Source organism: Coturnix japonica, chromosome 10, assembly GCF_001577835.2.
Source record: "Coturnix japonica isolate 7356 chromosome 10, Coturnix japonica 2.1, whole genome shotgun sequence".
Classification (NCBI taxonomy): Eukaryota; Metazoa; Chordata; class Aves; order Galliformes; family Phasianidae; genus Coturnix; species Coturnix japonica.
In genome coordinates, this window is record NC_029525.1 from 16,329,419 (window position 1) to 16,353,722 (window position 24,304).

The 24,304-nt window shown below is 44.7% G+C and overlaps 1 protein-coding gene across 5 annotated transcripts; it reads right to left on the reverse strand.

Annotated features, from left to right (window-relative positions):
* Positions 1-516: 516 nt before the first annotated feature.
* Positions 517-24,283, reverse strand: DPP8 (dipeptidyl peptidase 8). 5 transcript variants are annotated; one of them, XM_015873270.2, is made up of 21 exons: positions 22,544-23,572; positions 22,306-22,399; positions 21,817-22,086; positions 21,157-21,269; positions 20,081-20,254; positions 19,437-19,605; positions 18,097-18,207; positions 17,621-17,749; positions 15,776-15,837; positions 14,686-14,786; positions 13,467-13,644; positions 12,183-12,342; positions 10,701-10,780; positions 10,354-10,506; positions 9,861-9,996; positions 9,039-9,184; positions 8,687-8,833; positions 7,995-8,147; positions 5,914-6,056; positions 5,094-5,205; positions 4,125-4,456 (listed from the first exon to the last, which is right to left on the reverse strand). In XM_015873270.2, the coding sequence occupies exons 3-21, from the start codon at positions 22,073-22,075 to the stop codon at positions 4,334-4,336; spliced, it is 2,649 nt and encodes an 882-aa protein (XP_015728756.1). In that variant the 5' UTR covers positions 22,076-22,086; positions 22,306-22,399; positions 22,544-23,572; the 3' UTR covers positions 4,125-4,333. The 5 variants fall into 5 exon arrangements, 4 of the variants coding, with proteins under 4 accessions (XP_015728756.1, XP_032302786.1, XP_015728758.1 ...); XR_001557578.2 differs by lacking the exons at positions 22,306-22,399; positions 22,544-23,572 and adding an exon at positions 23,707-23,786 and having other exon boundaries at positions 517-4,456; positions 8,011-8,147; XM_032446895.1 differs by lacking the exons at positions 22,306-22,399; positions 22,544-23,572 and adding an exon at positions 24,266-24,283.
* Positions 24,284-24,304: the final 21 nt, after the last annotated feature.

The window sequence follows — 24,304 nt, forward strand, 5'->3', positions numbered from 1 at the left end:
CTGAGAGCCATCAGAATGGGGGACCTGGGAAACCTGAGCATGTGGGTGACAACCCTACACACAACCAGGGGTTGGGACCAGCTCTTTCTAAGGTCCATCCCAAGCCAAAGCATGCCAAGAACAGGTGGTCCTGCTCTAAGAGTGAAAAGTCATAAATAAATGAGCAAAACCAAGACACAACTTGTTGAACGTGACCACCCTACACCCTCCACCATCCATTCTGGGTCAGAATGGGCTGCTCCCAGCACTCGGGAAGGAGCAGGAGTGTGGTTATACCAAGCAAGTGCCCAAACTTCCTGTTTATATCAATTAATCACAAGAGATGGGAAAAAAAAAAATCAGGAGCTTTCAGCAAAGGCCCAACAAGTGCAGAGAATGCACATGCACATTTTCCATCACTGCTGCCCTCCGCAGCACAATGCAAGAAGATCTAATTACCCACAAACTCTACTAAATCAAGAAGAGAGACAGTTGAAAATGGGGAGGGGGGTGGGGGGGGGAAACCATTTAATTCAATTTATTTAGCAGCATCTTTATTGCCACAAAGGTTTTGTAATAAAAAGCAGCAAAACAAATGTCTCCACTTTACACGATTAAAAGCTAAGTCGCTAGAAAGGTGGGGGAGGGAGACCATAAACCCACTGGGGTGAGACATGCAGTTCTGTTAATGCAAACAGCAGGCACTTCTTCTAGAATTAAAAACCTGAACTTTGTCTGTGCAGAACATCTACGTACAAACCACACCAGGGCTCTCTGCAAAAGGACTGTCCCAAAGACCCGCGAGGGGGGCACAGAAGTCTTTGCAAGGTTCTGCTACTCAAATAAACAGGCAATTCAAGGCAGTATCCTAATCTGGGCCATTATTTCATTCACTTGTACTCTATTATTGCCACACCAGAAGCCAAATGTCATGCCAGCAGCAAAACAGCCTTGTGTATGGACACAGAAGCACAACCTGGTGCTTCTCCCATGGAAGGTGTTGGGACCCCACGGTCAGAGCTGGGCAAGCTCTGCAGTGTGAGACACATGCTGTGCTCAGGAGGAAGCAGAACCCATCTCTGCTCAAAGTATTTCCCTCTCTTTCCCCCTAACAGCACTAATAACCAGAGAATACATTTTCCATTGTGATACAATGAAGCAAATTGATTTTCAAAGCTTTACACGAGGTTTGAAATCATTATTTCATTAACGAATATTTTGAAGTTAAGAGAGCTTATAAAAACTAAGCAGCTCTGGTTAATTACCAATTATATTTTGTTCTGAATAAAAGACCATTGGAAACAAAGGGACGGGGTAGGGAGTGCAATTCCTGTGTGAAGGGTGAAACCCCATTTGGAAAAAGATCCTGAAAGCTGCTGTATGAAGGGACAAAGAACGTGCTAACACAGAAACGACACCAACAAATCCCAGCCACCACCACTGCTGGCATCACCATCCAACTTCAGCGTCACTGCTCACATCCCCACGTTTCATGTATTCTTCTAAGTATAAGAAATTTAAACATTTATCTCAAAAGATGTCAGTGCAACTGCTGGGAAGAAACCACCATCCACTGGGCAGTGAAGGCTGCATCCTGCTCAGAGCAGGTGCCTGCTGGGCACAGAGCACACTGCTGTATCCAACCCCCAGGCACCCATCTGTGCCCTGGGAGCCCTCGGCACCTCCCTACCTCAATCTCAAAGCTCACACGAGGCATCTCTGACCAGAACTGCAAAGCTGTGCTGATAAATCCTCCCAGCACTTCAGCAGGATGAGAGAGCACGGGGTTGGAAAGTGCTTGACTGCTGTAAAAAGGAAAAACTCCTGTAGGAAAGAAAGAATATGTAATTTATGTTGCAAAATAGAGTCCTTACAGTGCTTTGCACTTTAATTGCTCTCCAATAGATATATTTAAAACAAAGTAAAGATGCATTATTTTAAAGTTTATGTCAGCACTTACAATCCCGTGCTAAATCAAAATCCAGCCTGGTTTACTTGTATAACATTTAGTTCTTCAGTTGCCAAAGAAGCACTGCTTCATGAAGCCTTTTTTTCTTTTTCTTTTTTTCTTTTTTACACAAAAGGATCCATTTTGTCTTAAAAATCGTAAACATTTACATTCAAGGGTACTCACCTCTACAAAAAGAGCAGAAACGCCCCCAAAAGCAAGTTAAATATTGAACAAAATATAAACAACCTTGGAAAAGGTGATGCTATCCACGTGTAATTTTATACATATATGTATATATGAACAGATATAGATATATGTATATATCATACAGCATAAACACATCAGGAACAGAAAAGAACTCCATCGTGACGGCTTTTACCTTTCTATACTCCCTGCCACGCTGCTCTAGACCAAAAGCTTCAGCACAATTACTCATCTCTCAGCACTGACCACAGCAGACAGCTCAGGTTCAGCCACAGTTCATTACTCAAGGAGGAGATGTTAGAAGGAGCCCTTTGCATGCCGTGCCCTTTCCCCCGTCCCAGCAGTAAGGCTCTTACTGACCCACTAAGGGGATTCCAGCTCATCCACTAAAAAACACTGAGATCTGAAAAACAGCCCCCCCTTCCCCCCAACCAAACACTCCTGTGTCAAGGAAACACACACCTACTGCAGACCCATTTGCTTTGGCTATCGTTTGCATAATCCCCAAACCAGATCCTGCCCTCACATACAGACTCAGCACCCATGTAACTGCAGTGGCTCTGACAGCGTCAATGCATCTGCTCAGCAGCCTGACTGTAAAACGATGCGGTGTGATACAATACAATCAGATCGTGTTAAATCCCAGAGTCTCATGGCCAAGCTGAACAGTTCCACAGCGAGGAAATAACAAGGGCACATGTGGAGAACTAAGAGTGTGAATACTGAGAGTGATTCCACGTTTTCAAAAGATGAAAAGAAAAACCACGCTCAGCTTCTCTCTAGCACCAAAAAGGGAAGGAAAGGAAGTTCTTAGGTTTCTAAGAAAACCATTAAAACTTACGAGAGTCTCAGAGGCAGGTTCCCAAGGGGAGAATTCCCTGGATTAAAAAGAATCATTTTGCCATGGATTTCTATCTTGAACAACTTGTTGCAAGTTCAAAGTGACTTCACATAAGACACTTTTTAGCCAAACCTGCTGCTTAGTTAAAACCTCACTAACTAAAATGGGGCTTTCATATCCTTTAGGCTTAGGGGGGTTACCTTAAGCTATGCTGGAAGGGGTTCTCAAACACAGCATCACAGTCATGCTATGCAGCAGTGCTGGAAATGACCCAGGAACAGAGGACTGAGCAGAGCCTGGAAACAGTGCCTTGAATAAAGCAGGAAATCAAATGAAGCAGCTCACATTGCCCGACGTGTAGTGTTTGTAGGGTCTCTCCTCACCAAATCCTCTGCAGACCTTTGAATCAGAGCGTTGAATCTTAAAACTGTAACAGGATGCATTATATCTACATCATGCTAATGTGACAGTAAGAAAACAGTACTGCAAAAACAGCTCCAGAATGAACATCAGGGAAAAATGTTAGCGAGGAACGGGCTGCACTTTTAAGCTTCTTTTAAAATGTACAAAGTTTCTGCAATTTGCCTTAAATTAGTTTGCATCCCAGAATAAAAGATTGTTATGCTCACATCACAGTAAAACATCACCTCAGTTCCCCAGGTGAAATCAAGTACAGGCAGGACAGGTTATCAGTCTGCTGGAAGGAAAAACAGTGTGACTTATCCTGGGAAGGGAAGTAATTACTGAAAAGAACCCGGCATCAGCTGAACCGAACCCAGAACTGAAAACCTTCTCAGGGCAGCTTAAAAGTGTTTCTCCGTAAAAAACAATCAGTAGCTCGACAGGGATGAGTCTAACATGGTACCAGCTTTTCTGGAGTGAGACACGTCCCATTTATAAAGCGTAACAGCTATACAATGACATTCAAAACGTAATGTACACATTGTGACCATCCAGTTAAATTCCTGCAGTGTAGGGAGTAGATTTTCTAGTGTTATGGTACCAAGGAACACACTGTAAAAACACACTGATTAGATCAGAGTCTTTTTAAAACAACAGGATCTGGTGCTGTGGAAGTATGTTATTTTCAGTTGCAGCTCCTCCCCCAAGAGAACACCCGTGGTACTGCATCACACCACAGACACCGGATTTTATTTACACCTTAAGCTTTAAAGTCATTAGGTCACCATCCTTTAGTTCCCTACATGGCACCAAATTTACTTTAAAAAAGTGTCTCTGTGTGGATGCGTGTGTGTACATGAGGCAGGCACCAAAATGCAAAGTTCCATTCTCTTTTCTCTAGTTTCTTATCTCCTCGTGGTACAGCAGCCAGCTGAGCAGAGTTCTGCAGAGGTCACCTACATTGCCTTCAGGGCAGCAATGCGAGAGCCCAGATTCTCTTGCAGGTAATACAGTAGATGGAGTTCATAGTGCTCTCCTGACTCAGGGCCCCTTATACTGTGTCTCTCCTGAGGGTAGATCTAAAATATAAAATAAAGTCATGAATACCCACAAAAGTTTTGGGTGCCAACATTTAAACTGGTTCCAGAGTTCAAAACATGCACGTCATCCCTGTGCACCAGCTCTGCTGGCATTTCAGCATCCCCTCCTCTACTGCCCGAGCCTGGAGACAACATGCACTGCACACCCTCTGATCCAGCTTGTGCTCAGCTGGATGCAACTCCTTGCTGAACAGAGGCAGATCCTACTTGGAGCCATCACATACATCAGCGTGCTTCCAGTTCTGCAGCACAATGCAGAGTACCTGGGCTATATCTGCACAGAACCAGCAGGGTTTCATTAATTACATAAGCCTGCTCTTAGTACTACATTAATTACACAGCCTGCTCAGTACTACAGACACTGTAGAACAGCTTCCGAACTGTAGGTCTCCTTGGGAGCAGCCTTAACTGCTCATTGACCTAAAAGTTGTTTGGTTTACTCATAAAACTTCCTTCAAATTAAAAAAAAAAAAAAAAATCAACCCCAAAAAGCCAGCAGACTCAACTACAAATATTTTACTCAGGAATCCCAAGCTGCCCAGCACAGACACAAGACAAGTTTCAATTTGTACTCCGCAAAGACAACACTATTTTCACATCCTGATTCCGGCCTTACCTGCAGGTCGTATGGCTTCCCAGCTCTCACTAAAAAGCTGAGCAAAATACTAGTGTGTGCAAAGTGAACGTTCTCATCCAAGAACCCATGTAGCAGCAGCAAACGGTTCGGTCTGAAAAAAGCAAGAGACAAATATTTCCAGATAGCATCCAAGAAGCTGCCAGTCACTTCACAGCCCACAAACACTCCTTCCAAAAGAGCAAACAGTAAAAACTGCTCCACTGAAGACAGTAACTTCACTATCGTGAATTGCCCTGGATGGAGCTGCAGCTTGTCATAAACCCACCCATTCCTCCTCTACAAGCTCTTCCTATATATTCACATCATGATAAACCTTTTATCTGCACACTGTCATTATTTTCAGAAGCAATTCCTACCTCAGATAACTCAATGGCTTAACACTCGCTCAGAATCACTGCTGGTTTTCATCTCTTTGGCAAGAAAGCCTGTGGCCTCACCCTGCTCTGCAGAAAACCCTGTGCTGACAGACTGAGAGCCCACAGAACGTATGCTGATAAACTAACTTTTGTTTAGCTTACTGCAACTCCAAACTGCTAATCATGGAACTGGTTTGTCATTTCTTTAGACATAAAAATAGTCTTAATTACAGCTAGGATAAAAAAGATTACTTGGAATGGTCTGTAATTATGCAAATGTTCATTCAAGTCTATTAAGTTCATTAGTGCAGTTTTTGTTTTAATACCAGCATTTATGATTCCAAGGTTTAATTGCCAAGAACTGGGAAATAAATGTCTGTCTGTGGGGCTTTAACCATTCCTGACACAAATGGCAGAAGGAAAGTTTGCAAAACCAAACTTACTCAGAAGGAAACTTCTCAGCTTGCATGGCCACTGATCCCAGGTAGTAGCCCTGCTCGTTGTGCTCCGGGTGGCCCATGTAGCGCTCTGTGTAACCCGTGTCATAAAAGATCCACAGCGTGACGGGTGCTCCAGCGATGGCTACCTGCAGGTTCAACATGGCTCTAAGCATGAGGAAGGGAATGACAACCCTGACACCTTCACCTGGGGATGTCCCTCCCTCCCTTACAGTCCACAGTCTGCGGAACTCCCACAGCTCATGTGCATCTGCAGGCTTCAGCTATAGCCTGTGCCCAGGCAGCTGCCGAAAACCAGAAAGATCCTATGGACAAATGAGAAGCAACATTGAGCTGCATCACCTTCAGGTCCTGCTGGAGGTAAGTGGATTTTGTTCAAAACACATGGGGGTCTCTGTTGGAGTCACAGAACCTTTCATCTGGACATTTAACGGAAACTGGGCTTGAAAGCTCCCCAGCACTCAGCAGTCCCCTCTGCACAGCTACCAACAGCATGCAGAGAGGCCTGTGAAAAAAGACCAGTGAAAAACTAAACAAAACTCTTTTCCAGACAAGTATTTTTAAAAGTAAAAATATAATAACCCTTAAGGACTTGTGAAAAATCATGGTTCAAACCCCCAAGAGTACTGAGGTTGGATTTAGGCAAAGCAAGAAGAGTCGCAAAGAGCAAAGCGTGCTGAGAGCAATATTCAGCTCTCACCACATCTCTGCCTCTGACACTTGCCCAACAACAGTTTCATCATTGACTTCAGTGTTCTGTAACCAAAAGCAACTCCTTCCAGCACCTCTCCCCATGGCCAGGTCGCCCCCCAGCTGTTACAGAACACACTGCTAAAAACTGATAAGGGAATAGATCAATTCTGCAAAGCAACCATTCTCTTAGGACAGAAGGAGAGTAAAGAGGGGAGGAGGAAGAGATGGTGGTGCTGTTTCTCAGCAGGGTAATTTCCCTTGGTTGATTCACAGCACAAAGAGTTAAGCTGGCACAAAACAGGCAACAGCTGAGACTATATAAGGGACCTTCAGCAAAGGTGACCTCAGGCTGGTGAAGTTACAGCAGCACTGTTACATTACTGCATGCTCAGAAGCCAACCAGCTTAAAGCTGTTCTACACAGCTCCACAGAGGCAACACCTTCTGTGCTCAGCTGAATGGGGTGAACAGTTGATCCTCCTCACCTCAGCTCACAAGAACAGACTCTCAGTTGTTTCAAGAAAACCGGCCTACCTGAACTGCCCCACACTCCCCTCACATTACATTTCTTGGATACCCAAAAGCACCCAGCCTGCATCAATGCAAGAAGCCTCAAAGGCAGCACAGCACCTTCACATCAGGTCAGGATTATACTGAGCTCATGTGGAGCTTGAGGAACAAGCACAGTGATGGTGCAGTCAAACCACACTGCCCTGAGGATGATGGCTGCAAACTTGCACGGGGAGGTGGGAAAGAGCAGCACTTAATCTTACAAACGCAATTCAATGTTACGAGACATCTCTATTAGTATTAATTATTGGGGCTGTGCACGTAGCACTGTCTCTGTTTGGAAAGCTGAATCACCTACCTATTCCAGTACAGACTCTGTGAACCCCAGTCCCAGACACCCTTCAGAACCCAACAGTGACATCAGGCTAACAGAGGAAAAACATCTCATCCCCATGCTACAGATGGAAACACAAGTGCAGAGAACTGAATCAAGGTCACAGAGAACTAGTGACTGCTCTTGAAGTGTCCACCAAATGCTGGTATAAAACTGCACAGTGACTTGTTTGAAAGCACCAGCTTTAAAATATGAATAAATTTTAAGATCTATTTTCTGGGAAGCGTCAGAAGGTTGACCAAAGTCTGGAAGCCTAATTAGAAATACAGTAGAAGGAAGGTATTCTAAAAAAAAAAAAACCAAACAACGGTTTTCTTCTGAACTCGCCCAACTAGGAAAACTGTGAAGGAAACGGGCAGAGCACTGTGTCCTCACTTGTCTTTGTGCTGTGAATAGCTCAGGGAGGTTACGTGATTAAGGGAAAAATTCTGTCTGCACCACCAGAATAAGTACTCGATGTACGAACATACCCTGAAGATATCTGACCTCTGCATTAAAGCCATAAGAGAGAGGTAGCCTCCATAGGACCAGCCGTGAATGCCAACACGATCCAAATCAATGAAGTCATACTGGGACGCTAAGTAGTGCAGCCCTTCCACTTGGTCATCAATTTCTATTTGTCCCTGGGAAGAGAGAGAAAACCTAAATTATCAGACCCAGACAAAAGACAATTCTCGTGACTTCTGAAAATAACCTGCATTCATTTGCTGCTTCTGTTTGTACAGCACCCATCCACAAACCAGCACTCCACTGTACTGGGCATGTTACAGAAATTCCTTCTCCTTTCCTTCTTAAGACAATAAACACATGCTGAGCCACCAGATAAAAACTGTATTTCTGGTGAGAGTCAGAGATCCTAGAATAGCTTGAGTTGGAATGGACTTTTATGATCTAGTTCCCCTTACAGGTGACAAGATTGCAAACTCAAATACTGCCATTGTATGGATACACTATGGATACATTGTATGGATCCCACACTGAGGATTTTTCCTCTCTCATACTCACACTGCTCAACTACACACAGTTTCCCTCCCCAGACTAAGTAGCACTGCACAAACTATGCTGGATCTCTATGCCAGACTGGGACTTCAGGTCAGGTAACACCAGGACTCCAACCTGGCTCTGGCCAAAAATAAAGAACCAGACCCAGAGCTGCACTTACCATTTTGTATTTAAAGGCTCCTTCAAACTTCAGCCCTCGGTGGCAGGACCCTCGGTTGTCAATAACAACAACAACGTAGCCTAAAGAGGCCAAGGTGTTCAATCGGAAGTATTTGAGTCCTTTAAATCGATTGTTCACCAGCTGCACCTGGAAGAGAAGAACAATGACACAGTCACCTGTTTACCCCATTTCAGACTGTTTTTATTATCCCTCCTCCCTGCTTTAGGATTCCTTCTCCCTGCTTGTTGTCTGCTGTGAATTAAGCTCTTTCCCCTCAGTAAGAAGTCATTCTGTGTCATGGAAATGAAGGTTCCAAAGGCTCCACCCCACCACTCAGACAGACTGCACTCACCTGAGGGCCTCCATAGATGAAGATCACAGTAGGGTACTTCTTTCCAGGTTGCAGATTGTGAGGTTTGTACATCATCCCATAGAGTGTAAACCCTGTGGAGCTCTCAAAGGAGAACACTTCTGGGGGAATGTAATCAGGAAGAGGACCTGGGAAGGCACAAAGAGCTTGGATTAACAGGGAATGGATGAATACTGCAGCCCTACTCCAGCCCCATTCTGTCACCACTGTTGCTGCATCCCCAACAACACGGCTTTCCCACTCTTGCAGTGGATGTGGCCAGGACCAGGCAGAGGCTGGGAATGCCCCAGACATTTGGGAGCTTTCCTTGTCCTGTCACACACCCATTCCTCTTCTCCACTGAACAGCAGCAACAAGATGAAAAGTAACAGAACTACAACGGAAAAATTAAAGCTTAAAATAAATAAAATTAAAAGAGCTGTCTCACAAAGACACCAGCAGACAGCAACACGGAGCTGCTTAAGAAGTGTGTGGCTTTCCCCAGAGGCCCAGAAGCTCGTTAACAGGCATTTAGCTAAAAAGTAAACAAGCTCACTTAACTCCCCTCTACTGATGGTAAAACATGCTTTCTATTGGCTCTGGCAGTAGAAACTTAGCAATTTCCTCTCTAAATTCCTTCACAGCTGGTTTATCCTCATCTCTCATCAAGCTGAAAATGTCACTCCTCTACTTCCAACAACTTTCCATACAAGCATTTTCACAGAGAAGCCTAATTACTCACAGCAGCAAATGTCAGATTAGATACTGGCAAGTCTCACACGCCCTCCTGATTGTTATCCTGCAGTTTCTTAACAATTCTGTTACCTGCTGAATCTAAAATTGTAGCCCAAAATTCCTTTGTCCTTTGAGCTGCGTCACCTTCATGTCCTGTCAGCCGGTAAAGGGACACACAGTGTGGGTTCTTCTGATTGCTGTACTTGCTGATGAACATGTCACAATCCTAGAGAGGAAAACAATGTTATCTTGAACTCCTCAGTACAGAGGTACAAGCAAAAGGATCTGTTTTTTTTTCCTGTATTCATATCGTTTGGAAGATGTAAAAGCCAGGCTCAGTTTCAAACAATTCAACCTTCCTGAGCTCCTGTTTGAGCTGAGGAGCAACCTGAACTAGGAGGTCAAATCTGGTTTCCAGAGGTGGCTGCACACTCACTGTACAATACGAAGCACACAGCACAGCATAACATCTACTTTTGTTATATTGAAATACTACCTTGTCTGTTGATCGGTGAAGGACACGTTAGACAATAAAACACAACACAGCCAGCCCTGCCTACCCAGACCTCGGGCAGATGGATACCTGGCTGACACAGCAGGCATGGGAGTAACCACGTTCCGTCAGTCGCTTCACTTCTCCAGGATTCTTGTAGTTAACAACATACAAGTGATGCTCTAAAGGAGAGTCTTTCGTGCCTTGAAAATACACCAGTTTTTTGGCTTCATCTACATAGATCTGTCACAAACAAAAACAACACATCCTCAATATCCAGTTCTTGCTGAAACAAAGCCCAGGCCTTCTTTCCCCACCAAGTCTTCCCCCTCCTGCTTCTCTAATTTGGAGTCTGCAAGGAATAAACCAAATGCCAGTTGTCTCCAGCACTCCTGTGTTGCTTGCAAGATATCCATGCAGCAAGAGAAGAGACTTACATTGGACCCATGTCTGCCAAGCACTTCCCATTCCCCACTGGTAATGGCAATCTCCTCTTTGATGGGGCACTTGAAGTCACCTGCAAATACAGAGGTTTTACACTTACACATTTTACAGAACACGGTCACAATGACACTTTCTCTTTCCAAGCTTTTCTGATAGACTCAAGCTCAGATCAGTGTGGCTCTGCAGAGGAATCACCCCTCTGCCAACTCTGCAGACAAACATCAGAGCTGGTACTAAACATTCTGCGAGCTCTGTATGGAAGGATTCACAGATGCTCTCAAATTGACACCTGGATAGCTTTGCTTCTTGCTTTTTTTAATATTGTAAAGGGTGCAAAGGGAATCTCTGGTGTCAAAAATGGGGAATTCTGCTTTGGGCTGGGAAGCAGCTCTGCTTTTATAAAATGGCTTCATTTGCTTTGGAATGAGAGAGATACAGCAAGGAAAAGTAATCGGATACATTCGTAGAAATCTAATGAACCCAATATAATGTTGCTTGGAAAAAAACCCACACCAACAATTGCACAAAACGAGGACCTACAGTAAAATGAGGTGCACTTTTTTTGCATGCAGAGCTCAGCAAGAGCCTTCAGCACAAAACAAGTAAATTAAGTATCACAGCGTGAAACAGTAAATGAAAGAACACATACTGTGGAAAAAACACTCCAGGAGCTTTGTGCACAGCTCCACCATGCAAACCCTGACTGCAGCCTGGAAGCACATTGTCTTTGTGGTCCTTGCATTGAATTTTCTTGGCTTTTTTTTGGCTTGGAATTACTCTTCCTGCGCTTCCACTTGCAACAGCTGTCACTAATTTTCTCCTACTAACGTCTCTGTCTATACAGCAATACCATGACTGTTTTTAAGAGCAGATAGGAATTCTCTGAATAGTTGCCATATCACAGGTCTTGTTGCCAAGCACATGTGTTCATTTTGAAGGGACTAACAAGTGGGCCCCCTGACAGAAAGGCCCTCTGTAGACCTCTTCACAGTGCGTTCAAACTGTGCTTTCTATCAGCCTCTCTGCTACGATCTGCTTGCAAAGGCTGACAGGAATTATGTTGGTTTCACTTCCAAAACCAAGTCTTGAACCAATAAGTATCTATTAGATACACTGGACCCTCACATCAGAGATAGCCACGTGATTGCTATAATGATTAACCCACTGCAGTCAGGAAGTGAACAATCCCATCACTGTCAATTAAGTGCATTTCAAAGTACCACAGGGAAGCCCATCTGGCATCTGATTTTTTAGAAACTTTTACCTCCAGACAGCAAGGAAGAAGCAGGGTTAAAACTAAGGCACGTTGCATACAGAATAACCCCTGTGCAATTTCAAGAGGAAAGACTGTGCAGTGAAGTGCTTTTCAGAGAACAACAGGAGTTTTTAGCAGTTCCTGCCACCTGGAAAGACATTCATCTCCTCACCAGTCAGCAGCAAGCGCCCAATTAAAGCAAGAGAATAAATTCACTTACTTGGAGCAGGGAGTCCTCCGGATGATCGTTTATATTTGCTCTCCTTCAAAATGGAGACAATTTTGTATAGGTGTCTGAATCCTGTTTTACACTCAGAGGCAAAAATGAACTCTATCTCATCTTCATGGGTTTGAGGGAAAACGTAGAAGATATCATGGATCTGTGGGGTCAGAACAGCACGTTGGTGTTATCAGCAGGACTTTGGCACTGAAGTCACACTTAAGTACCTCTAACTGTCCAGCACAGGTTACACCAGCAGGCTGCAGCACAGTGTCCCTTACCGGCAGAACAAATAATGCATAAGAACCAGGAGGTGTCTGCAAACAGCAGCCACATGCTGCACAGCTCCAGGCTTGATAACCTATATCCTGGTCACAGGATGAATTAAGTTGTTTTGCACCTGCCTTTCCAGCTTGTGGGCTCAGCTCTGCAGACAGCATACAAGGGCCAACCGAAATAAGACAGGGTTTGGTGGCCACCTCTGCCCAGCGCTGCCTAGAAGCCCACAGAGGGCTATTCAGAGGAAGATAAACTGACATCATTTTCCCAGTCACAAAGATGCCAGCTCTTGCTTTGAGTGACAATTATTTGAAGCATCAGGAGCACTTGTATATGCACAGTAAGTGCTGCCGGTCAAAAACAACTCCAGACAGAAAGATCATGGAGAAAGGACAACATACTGCACCATCCTGAAACCTTGCACACTACTACTAAGCAGGATGCCACTTTGGAGATACCCATCAGCACAAGCACCAGCAGCACTCCTTTCTGCACTGTCAGCCTAGCACACAAGTGTGTAATCTCACAGAGCTCAGACCCTATAGAATACCTCCACAAATATCACACAGGAATATATCCCACCAGAATAGATGTGGTTAAGGAGAACTTTACTGACTGTTAGCAGATTCCTGAGACACGTTTCCCCACTATGGCTGATGAATACTTTACCTGCTGGGACTGCTGCTGGTGAACTGCACAAAGAAGCTGGAGGAGGACAGTGGGTAACACTGTGGGAATGGAGTTAGCTTGGAACACCAGTGTCATGGGCTCTGTTCCCAGCTCTCTGATCACTAAGTGGCCTCAAGCAAAGCAGCTCTGCTTTTACATCACACATCGTTTTGTCTTCTATGTGTTAAGAGCCTTTTACAGCAGCTCTTTGCCATAAGCACAGAACTTGGACAACAGGAATACTCTCCTAGGCAGCACAGCACAACACAGCCCAAGTGCGACACACAGGGTCTTGAACAACAAACTGTCAGACAAGGCTGAAATTCAAATTCTTACATTTATCCATATGTCTGTTGTTTCCTCATAAATAATTAAAGGTGTAACAGAATCTGGCACAGCGTCGATAAGTTTCTGTCTTTCCATTGCATCATCTTCTACTGGGATGAATAATGCAGGGGGAATCAAGACTATCTGCAGTCGAGTCTGGGAACGATCCAGTAAGATGGACCAGACGCTGTTGAGAAGACAGATATTAGAGAAAATAACATACAACAATGAACATGAGAGGCCTGAAACACCTCAAAAGAAGCACACAAGCATTAGGCATCTCGGGGGAGTCGCAAATGTTCAACTTCAGATGAAGTAAAAAAACCACATGTAAAATCTCACCCACAAAAACAAACCTCTTCCATAACTATTTCTCTTCATTACAATATTGCATAAGCATCGTTAGTTGAAAAGTTTAATTAATTCTATTCCCCCAGATTTGGATTGTGCTTTAAAGGAGAAAGAGAAGAGAAAAATCAAAGGGAATAATGAAGAACTGATGTCTCAGGATACGTGTCAATATTTATGTTTAAATCTGTACCTGGCAGAGAGTAATACTGGCACCTAAATGAACTGGCAGCAGACCCTGCCATATGATGATGACTTTACATGTAGCTCTAATAAAAACCCTGAAAAAAAGCAAGACAATGGAACAAATGTGTCCCTGCGTTTCTTCCACATTTAAAATATATATATATATATATAGGAAAGGAAAAAAGTGAAATCTTTAGAGTCAAGAGCTGGAGAAGTGTAATTATGGAGAAGCTTCTGGTGAGTTAGAAACAGCGCTACATCATCTACAGGGTTAAAAATGACATGCAAATGTAAGTAGCAGGTTTTCTGATCAGTAAGTCTGGTCAGCAAGGGTGGTCCAGTGGTTAGGGCACCAGCCTAGGGGACCTGGGCTCATTTCTGCCCTCGGCCATAGACTTCCTGTGTGACCATGGTAAGTCACTCAGCCTCTCCGGGCGATAACAGCACTGCACTCCCTTCTCACAGGGATGCTGAGAGGACACACACATCAAGGGCTGTGAGTGCCTGTTCCCAAAGCAGTAGGGCCAGGTGTCAGAGGAGAGAAGGACTGTTGGAGTTGCCTTCTTTATACAAATGTTGCAGCAATGAAAAAATGAAAGAAGGCTTAAGCTGGAGGAAGACAAAGACCACTGAATTCTGCTTCTAACTGCATTGCCCCAAACCCTCTAAGCAGAGACAGGATTAACATACGCACTATTTTCCTTCTGGCGTCCACCCAGCTCTAGCAATGTACTCTACTCCTTCAAAGAGGATCTCGAACGGCTGAACTAGCTCTTTATCCACAACATCTGCAATCTGTTGACAAAGGAGTAATTCAGTGACACTGAGATGAACCCACACAATCAGTTTTCATGCACGACGAGAGTCTGCACACAGAAGACTTCTCCTGTGCAGCTTATGCAATTTAGATTGTTCAGTCCTTTCAATACAGGGCATTCACCCCACCTGCAGCCAGACACCAGAACAGTAGCATAGCTATTCATTACCAGCAAGCACAGCAAGGGCTGGGACTTGAGGAATACAGATTCTGCTTGCAAATCCATCACATGTCTTGAATAAGTCACTTGAATGACCAGTTTCCCCATGTAAAATACAAAGGGAAGGTGATTTGTAGCAAGCTGTTTTGTAAAGTGTTTTTGTCGCTGTATGTTGAACACCCTGCACGGCATCCAGTTATCAATATGGTTCTAATTGATACGCAGCTCTGCAGCTTGTCCCTGCTGGGATAAATCACAGTGGTACCCCAAGGATCCTGACAGCTTTCCCTGACTGCTGGTTAACATCAGCATTGCTGTCCCAGCAGGTGAGTGTCGATGAGCTGAAGCAGCTCAGGAGCAGAGAGGATCCCAGCAATGTATGGAGGTTGCTGTATCTTGTCCAAAGACCTGGATTGGCCTATGGAAATTTCTGCATTTGTTCAAAATTCCTGGAGTGAAAGCAAAGCTCATCTTTCCCCATATGTTAATGCTTTTACAAGGAGATATATTCTCTTTGCAATCAATTTTTTCCATTGTCTGCATCCAACCAATCGAGACATCTATCACATAACAAAGACCAACCATTCACATCTAAAATACTCTACAGCTGCATCAAATAGTCCTTGAGAAATACTGCAGAACACACAGACATCAAGTATCTACAAGGAACGAGACAAGAGCGTTGCCTCCAGGTAAGCCATTAAGCTAACACAACAAAGAAAGATCATTTATACTGAAAAGTGATTTTTCACCACAGAGTCACAGAAATCAAATTGATTTGGGAAACAAGAGGAACATGGCACTTACTCTTCCTTCTTCATTGATCACCACTTCAGAAATCTTGAAAGTGACCTTTGGATTTGCTGTACCTATAAAAACAGAGGTTAGCAGTCAGGCACCAACTGTTTGTTTCCAAGAGGGCACGCATGAACTGTGGATCACTGGGCTGTTATACAGAACTGGAACAGGCAAAGAGCAAAATGCTCTTTGATCAAACAGCCTGCTTGCACACATCAGAGAATCAAGCAGGGAAAAAAAAGAGACTACAGACACAAAGCAGAATTGGTGGATGTAAGCCCACAAACAGCTCTGATCAAGAGCCATACTACTGTCAGTCAGTTTTCTCTCCCACAGACAAAGCATGCATGTACTACCTGGAAGTGCGTGCTCAGGAGTGATTAGGACAAAGCAAGCTTTGGCTTACTGTTCAGTTGATATTGTTGAATGAAAAGTGGAACAATACTTTAATGTGTTGGACACTGAGAATCCACCTAACTATACAAAGCCTCAACAACACAGACGTACAGCACCTGCAGTGCTAAGTGCCATGGCCTGCTGCACAGCAGAGGTGAAGTATAAAGAATCAAACTGTTGTGCGATCTAAGAAGCCCCATTTAGCAGCTTCCACATACTTTTAACATTCTCAGTGCTGTTTTCACTTCATCAGCTCATAAAAAACACACACACTGAGGTGAAATGACTTGCTTTAAGCCACAGTCCTGGCCTAGTAAAGTACTCATCTTCTCCCCGGTAACAAACCACCTCAAAGTTTGCCCTTAAAACAACCCCAAAAAAGCTACTGCCTACGTGGTTCTGACTGGAAACTGACTCCAGAGATTAAAACACAGTTGTGTTTTCAAAGGCATTTAGGCTTTGGCTGCCTGATTTTCCTACACTGCTTAGTTTCAGCACTTAATAAAAGTAAAATAAAACACCCTCACAAAATGTAAGTGTACACTAGCACTGGAAAACATGAAGTCACCTCTTGTTTTGCAGGCTAACGTGGCCTTTCCCGCTCCTTAAAAGGGAGTAAATCAGAATCATAAGCAGAAAACTTTTCCCAAAGGATTAGGGAATTTACATGATCTGATAATAAAAAAAAGACAAAATGATTTCAAGAGTAAGAAGAAAAAAATGAACTACTTTCATAATGTGATCAACATGTCCTGCAAAAACAGCGGCAAAATCTCAGAAGAGCAAAGGTCAGCTTGCTTAAACTTGTCCTGTTCACCTGGCACACCACAGTGAACTGCTCAGCAGGTCTGCATGAGTCTTATTTGCCCACTTCCAGAAGCACTTGATATGCTTTGAGTCTGCCCTTGCTCCTTTACTGTTGAAGCCTTCACATCATTCACTGTTTGAAAATGACAGCAGAGGCTCTCCCTCATAGTCTGTATACAAGCACAATTTTCCAAGTCCAAGTGCATTCATGGAGCTCAGAGTCCTTTAGAGCTACCAGGACACTGCCAGCAGTTGGCAGGATCCCTCCCTCCCCCTGAGAAAACCAAAATGTGATCATTCTGCAGCTATTCCCTCAGAGACGACAGGCTGTAACAGGAACCAGCTTCTCTGTGCCAGGACCTGAGACAGCAGCTCCAAAATAGTGACAATCAGGTAGGGTTTCTGCCAACTTCTGAGGGACTCAGACTGAGCTCTTAGTAACCTCATGGCTGGAAAAATCAACACAGGAACCAGTGACTAATCAAACCTCCAGGGCAGAAGTTTTTCCACATACATTTCCACTACCTGAACTCTAATTCAAGGACTACATGTCATGCCTACAACACCCCCCTGCTCTACCACCAGCATAAGGCACGTAGAATAAAATAAGTATCTCCCAGAAACAGAGACGCAAGGTCATCTGGGTCTCACCAGTTTTGGGGTACCGGAAGGAATCTGTTCTTCTTGTCTCCAACATGGGCGACGTGACATGGATGATTTCCACCTCTGACTCATCGTTTTCTTCATAAAGAATTCGAAGAACTTTCCCCCCATTCAGTGCTGTAAAGGAATTAACATTTCCTGATCAGAGCAACTCTTAGAATTGGTTATTGCACTCACCAGTGCTCTCCCAGGAGAACGTGCAGGTTGAAGGATGAAGGAATATCTGCGTGCACCAAGTTCTCATGCAATTCCTATCACTATTGTGAGAAGGAAAGACTCTTCACCCAGTAACCCGGACTAATGAGGGCACCTTAACATGTCCACCATTGCAGACACTTGTTGCTCTTCTTGAACTATAAGGTTCCTACCTTGGGTAAAGACAAGAAGAAATAACTTTCCCTGGACAGCACAGCATGGCAGCCACTATTTGTGCCTGTCAGGCACACTGTGTCCAACACACTTACTTGGCTCTGCCTTTGGACTCCACCAATAGCCAGTGTATCTGTCAAACTCTTCCTGCAGCACAAAAGTAGCCACGCCAGCAGATTTTGGATCTTCCTCAACATTGGCAAGTTCTCAAGAAAGAAAAAAAAAAGGCACAAAAGAATTAGTTCATGAGGCACTGCAGAATCAAATCAGTTCTGCGTTATCCCTAACACAGCCTGTGTTCAGTCTCTGCAGAACAATGACGTGATCGTAAATCTGGCTTCTCAGCAGAACTGATTTCACCCCACCCTGCTGATTTATCTGGGAAGACCTAATCCTCTCTGACACAGCAGCCTCTTCTAGGAAAGGAAAGCCTCATCCTCCTTTCTTACTCCTACCCAATTAGTCTCTCAATTTTCCATGCACTCATCCAAGAAAGTAAATGTTCTCTCTACCTGAGCTCAGCAAATGGGAACCACAAGCTTTAAGGAAATCAAAGCAAAAATATTCAGAGAACTGATACCAAAAGTACCAACAGTCAGAAAAAATGATCAGCATTTCATTCACTGTACAGACTGAAAGTAACAGACTTACATAACATCTCAACCCTACCCATAGGGCTTCAATATTTTTCCTGTTACCCTGGAGGTAACTTAGCAGCGCTCCATAAATAATTACCATCTGAGAAGGAGTCATTGCTACAGTTTATTTTTAATGTACTTACATAATATTTTAATAACTAACTTTTAAGTTAGCTCAAGTATTATTGTAAAGCTTCAAAAATGTCAATTTGGTTACAAGTTAAATGATGCCATTTCAATACAAGAAGCATGCGTCAATTACAAAATGTGCTGGATTTTAAGAAGTGGTTTACCCACAGCTGTCCGTTTTCCTTCCTCCAGGATACGTGTCTAGAGCAGATTTGGAGAGGGTAAGAAGCACAAACCTAAGCGACTGGGCATGAGGGCACCAGCAGAAGCCACAGTGCTATTCAGAAACTGTCTATATTGTCTCTAAAAAGCTGCAGCCTGACTCGGCTGGCAGAAACTTTCCTCCAGCTCTAATCCACCCACAGCTACTCCACACAAAAACGACTGTTCTAAGACATAAAAAATATGTGCTTCAGGAAAAGCCTTTCTGTATCTACTCAACAAATACCTCATTTTGCCTGATTCTGGTTTTCCCAGTGGTACTGGGAAGAGAATTATCCTACAGCATTAGCACTGGATACATACAGAACGTGACAATCAAATCCCAGATGAAATAAACAGTTGCCATCCCCTCAGATTTTAGAAGAAATCCTGGTGCCATTACTTAATTCAGTACAGCAAGAACAAGTGCAGAGGAGGTACAGAGATTTTAATTCAGGATGAATTACCATTGTGCACAAATGTTAGCCTCCTTTCTTCTCTGGTTTCTATATTAGATATCCAGATGTCATTGCTATGGATAAAGGCAATCCAATTTGGATCAGCTGGACAAAGCTTAGGATCCATCCGGATATTTGGACAACTGGTCTCCACCAGAATGGGTCTCAAAGGCTGTTGCTGATTGAAAGAAGGAAAGAAAAAAGAATAGTGAGTAATGAAACAGTCACAGAACTGGATAACCAGAAGGTCTCTACAACCACAGCAGCTTGGGAACAAAAGCTGCCTCTGATACAACTTCTGAGTACATGAAAGAGCAGAGAGCATCACAGGCTTCATGCTCCTTTATATTGATTAAAAAGAAAACAAAGAAATAAAAAATCAGAAGATCCAGTGACTTGCCTCACCACCTCAGATTCTACCATTTCTTTTTCATTCTCCATCCAAATTCCTATAACTATGGCAATGCATCCCTACAGAGGATTTCTCCACATTTCAGGGTTGGTTAAGGCCATTTGCCCCTCTAATGCAGCAATAACTTGCCATGTCAGTACAGCAACAGCAGAACCTCACATTCTGCTTTTACTTTGAAACAAAGGAGCTTCCAGCCAGGGGCAGGAAGTACTGTATAAGACAGAGAGATGAACAGACTCACAGTGAATCCATGAGGGCCTCCATCTTTTACATGATAAATTCCACTCCCAGCCTGAAACAGAAAGGTGCCACTTTCTCGATGGTAGTCATAGGAGGCAATCCCAACAGTGCCAATTCGCTTCCTCTCCCGTAGCAACTCCTCTTCCCGAGAGTACATACCATAGTCCAGGACGGCCTGAATATGGGCAGAGAAGCACAATCAACACCTCTGCTCTGCATTTGTTACAATACTGTCAGAGCATCTCTGCACGCCAAGCTTCCAAGACCAGATGGCTGCACAGACACCCTCCTCCTCCAGAATCCTGCTGACAGCCAGGAGCCCACTCCTGCTTGTGCTTTTGCTATGAGAACTTGTAGGTGCAGCCCTTGACCATATCCTACAGAACTGCAAACCTGGGAGCCTCTTCTCCCTTAGTAAGGCTGGCATTATTTCCAATGTACGATGGTAAGAGAAAGATCAGACAGAAGGTCTATTATTTGTAGAATGAGTATGACAGCCTTCACTAACTTCAGCAAAGATACACAGTGGGAGGAAAGCACAGCACGAATTTTATGTCTGGCTGACAACCTCAGGAAATAACATGGGAAAACAACACACCTAATTCCACAGAGGAAATGTCCTGCCTCCTCCAACCTGCTATGGTGCATGGGGGATGCGTGCAGCTCGCTTTGCACAGAGGTGAGAAGGGGACACACATCCTGGAGTGGAAAGGAGATGTCTTGCTTCAGCATGAGTCACAGAGCCACTGACAGGTCATCAGGGGGACTCATTGCTTTCCCCTGCAAGACAGTGATTATTGGAGACCGCAGGCTCCTTCAGCAATGCCCAGGATCTCATAGCAGAGAACATGATGCAAATTAGCACTTGCAATCTCTGCTGTCAAAGGAGGAACACAGCTTTTATGACGCACACAGGCCGTAGGTCCAGAAACCGAAGAGAAAATTACGCTTGTTTTTGAGCTGGTCACAGAGTTAACCAAATACACACATATGATTCAAGACCACAGTAATGACTTGTAGGTGCAACCTCAAAGCTCCGATGTGTTGCTAAGATGTAATAAAGCAACCTGGACCCACCGGAAAAAGATCCAAGAGAGGCTTCCAGGAAAGCAACAGGACAGCAGCTTTGTTCACGGTTTTTGGAATTTCAGAGTAGAAGAGCGTGTTCTCCCTATTCTCCCCAGACATTGCTGTTGTCAAAAAGGAAAGAAACAACGTATATTAGCCTTCTATTAATAATTCCAACACTCTCCAAAGATGCTGAGAAACAGCTTCACAGGCATTCCTACCAGAGGAACTACTGACAGTCTCCACAATGCAGCCTTGCACTGAGAAGTCCCCGCTTCTCAGAAATGCAACTCACAGAGAAGGCAGAGAACAAAGAACTACAGTCAGGCTCACCACACGCTGCTTGAGGAATAACCTTGTCTTCTTGATGGTCAGAGATCTTTTTAGTTTATAAGCTTTTAAATTCAAAAAGGTCTGTTCTGTTATTTCCCCTGGCTGGAAAACAGCACAGTGCAGCCTATGTTTCAAAGATGATGCACCTTTATGAAGGGCCGAATGCCCCCTTCCTGCTCTTCTCTCTCTGTACTACTCATTTCTGATTGCTCTTGCCAAGGCACATGGAGACCAACCCAGAGGGAATCAGGTGTGCACTGAGAAATAGTCAAATCCAAACAACCATTCACTACAGTGACTGTCTAGTCAAGGCACAGGCTACACCAGCAAACTTACCCAAATAGTAAATCCTATCAGAATGAGGTCCTTCAGGATCATTTTTCTTAACAAACGTGAAGTCATGTGGGGCTTTTGCCATCATATACCCATGATATTTCCGTGTATCCGTGAGCAGTTTCCGAAGCTGGCTCCAGGAATGTCTCTCTACATAGAAAGGTTCAGGTTTTGGCTGCTCCTCTCTCTGCAGCTGCTCCTCACAGCCCGCAGTTTCAAAGACTTCAAGGCCTGGCTGTTCAGTTTCCATGGCTGCTGCCATGTTGCATGTTTCTGGGGAAGAAAGAACACCAGAGGGTCAGCACTTTTCTCCAGCCAAAATTCACATCAGGCTCCCAAAGCACAACACAGTAAAAGGCCTATGAGAAACCCACTAGTTCACGTGGAAAACCTAGCAGGAAAAGGAGACAGATTTCTGCTATGGAAAACAGGCTGTCATTGTTCAGCCTTTCAGAACAAGGCTAATAATTTCATAGATCCACATAGACTTACTGGTGTTTGCCTCTTTATTTTAACACCCCTCAACAGCTCAGTTCATGAAGGGGACAAAACCTTCCCTGTTAAGCTCATACTTCATTCATCCACCCTGTGAAAAGCAAAGTTAGCTTGATACACTGATATCAGAATAAAGACTGATAAGGGCTGTACTGGGACAGCCAACTGCTTAGCAGATACAGGATTCAAAGTTAATTCTGAACCAACTGGCCATACACAACAGGCCATCATTCACCTGGAATTTCTCCTTTCAAAGCTGTGAAGGGTCGAGCAATACCATCACCATGATATCATCTACAAGCACACAATTACCAGCTCCGAATAGATTCTTCCAAAAGGAAGGGGACACAGTGAAACGAGCATTTCCCAAATCGATTGACCTGCAGCATCTCATCCTCCTGAGCAGGTTGTTCAATTAGAAGATATCTCCTCCTGAAGCTGGCCATGCTTTACAAAGCATATCTAAGCTTTACAAACCATATCTAAGCTAGACAAAACAGCCCAGAGATCTGGCAGTAGGAAAAACCATAAACCCAAGATCTGAGTGCAACTCCAAAAGGATCCCAGCTATAAACTCCTACACATAATTCATTAACAAAGACAGCAAGGCGTGACGATTGTCAACCCTCCAAAGCAGTTTGTTTCTTCTATATATAAAATGGAAAGGCTGCACAACTGTTTGACGTGCTGCGATAGAACAGGCTGAGCTGGCTGGTCTGAGCTTGCCAGAGATGCTAATAAGAAACAAACTGAGCACCTGCACTCAGTAAACAGGCACTAAAGGAGCGAAGAATTTCAAGGCATGGGCTCGGCCAGCACAGCCACCTGAGATAAAGCTCCTGATGGACCGGCTTCTCCTGCTGCTCCTCACTGATGAGACAAAGAGATGACTTGGATCCAGCCCATTTTAACACAAAACACTAAAAGCAGAGCAGGGCAGGTCTCAATCAGAAGCACGTTTTCAATTCTGCAAATCCAAACACAACAAGGGGAGGCAATTCTTCTGTCCTGAGACATTTACAACACAAAAACAGACCCAAATTTAAACCTTGTAAAGGCAAATCCCACACAGCGCAGTGCTCTGCTCTGACTGAGCTGAAGACAAGGCACCAGGCTTCACATCTGAACCAAAGCAACTTCCAGCTACTTCACAGGATTCCAACAAAGAAAAACCTCCTTTTTCAACCTGACCTACTTCTCACACAGCCCTCCCAACAAAAGAGACACGAAACGAAGCGCAGCCTTAAGAAACAACCCGGTACGAACAACAAGGCGCCGTGAGTCCGGGGTGAGCGCAGGGATGACCCCCCCCCTCCTGCAGGCCCTGTGCCCTGTGCCCCTCCAGCTCCGCACCGGGCGGCCCCGACCCCGCCGGCTCCGTCCGGCCCCGCTACTCACGTCGCTCCGCGGCGGCGATGCTGCCCAAACGCCCCGCCGGGCGCTTCCGCTTCCGCCAGCTGGGCCGCAGGGCTGAGCGCCCCCTGCCGGCCTGGAGGAAACGATGCAAGCAGCCCGGCAGAGGAGTGAGCGGACACAGCGCCCCCTGCTGGACGGGAGGACTTAGAGCGCACAGAGCGGCATGGAGCAGCTGAGGGCAAGGCCGCCATCATTGACAGCACCTCAGGGCCGGGGCTCAACGCTGAGCACGGCACATTTAGAGCGAGGCAGGGGGTGACACATCGCCTGAGGGCCGGCTGAGAGCTATGAGAAGGATGGACACACAGCAACACGGCTATAACCCCACAGAACACAATACAGCGCCCAGTACAGAGCCCAATACAACCCTATACAGCCCGACACAATCCTACGCAGCCCAATACAGCCCTACTCAGCCCAATACAACCCTATACACCCCAACACAACCCTATACAGCCCAACACAACCCTACACAGCCCAATACAACCCTATACATCCCAATATAACCCTATACATCCCACCTCGCCCCCCACCATCGCACCTCGGAGGTGCGGCGCACCCCGCGCATGCGCACCCACAG

Excerpts from the sequence above, each read along its gene's own strand:
- DPP8 (XM_032446895.1), bottom strand. The coding sequence starts at position 22,075 with ATGGCAGCAGCCATGGAAACTGAACAGCCAGGCCTTGAAGTCTTTGAA. Across the intron at positions 20,255-21,156 it reads CTCTCTTGGATCTTTTTCCG|GCCGTCCTGGACTATGGTAT; the intron begins GTGGGTCCAGGT and ends GCCCATATTCAG. Across the intron at positions 12,343-13,466 it reads CAACAGACATATGGATAAAT|ATCCATGATATCTTCTACGT; the intron begins GTAAGAATTTGA and ends CTGACCCCACAG.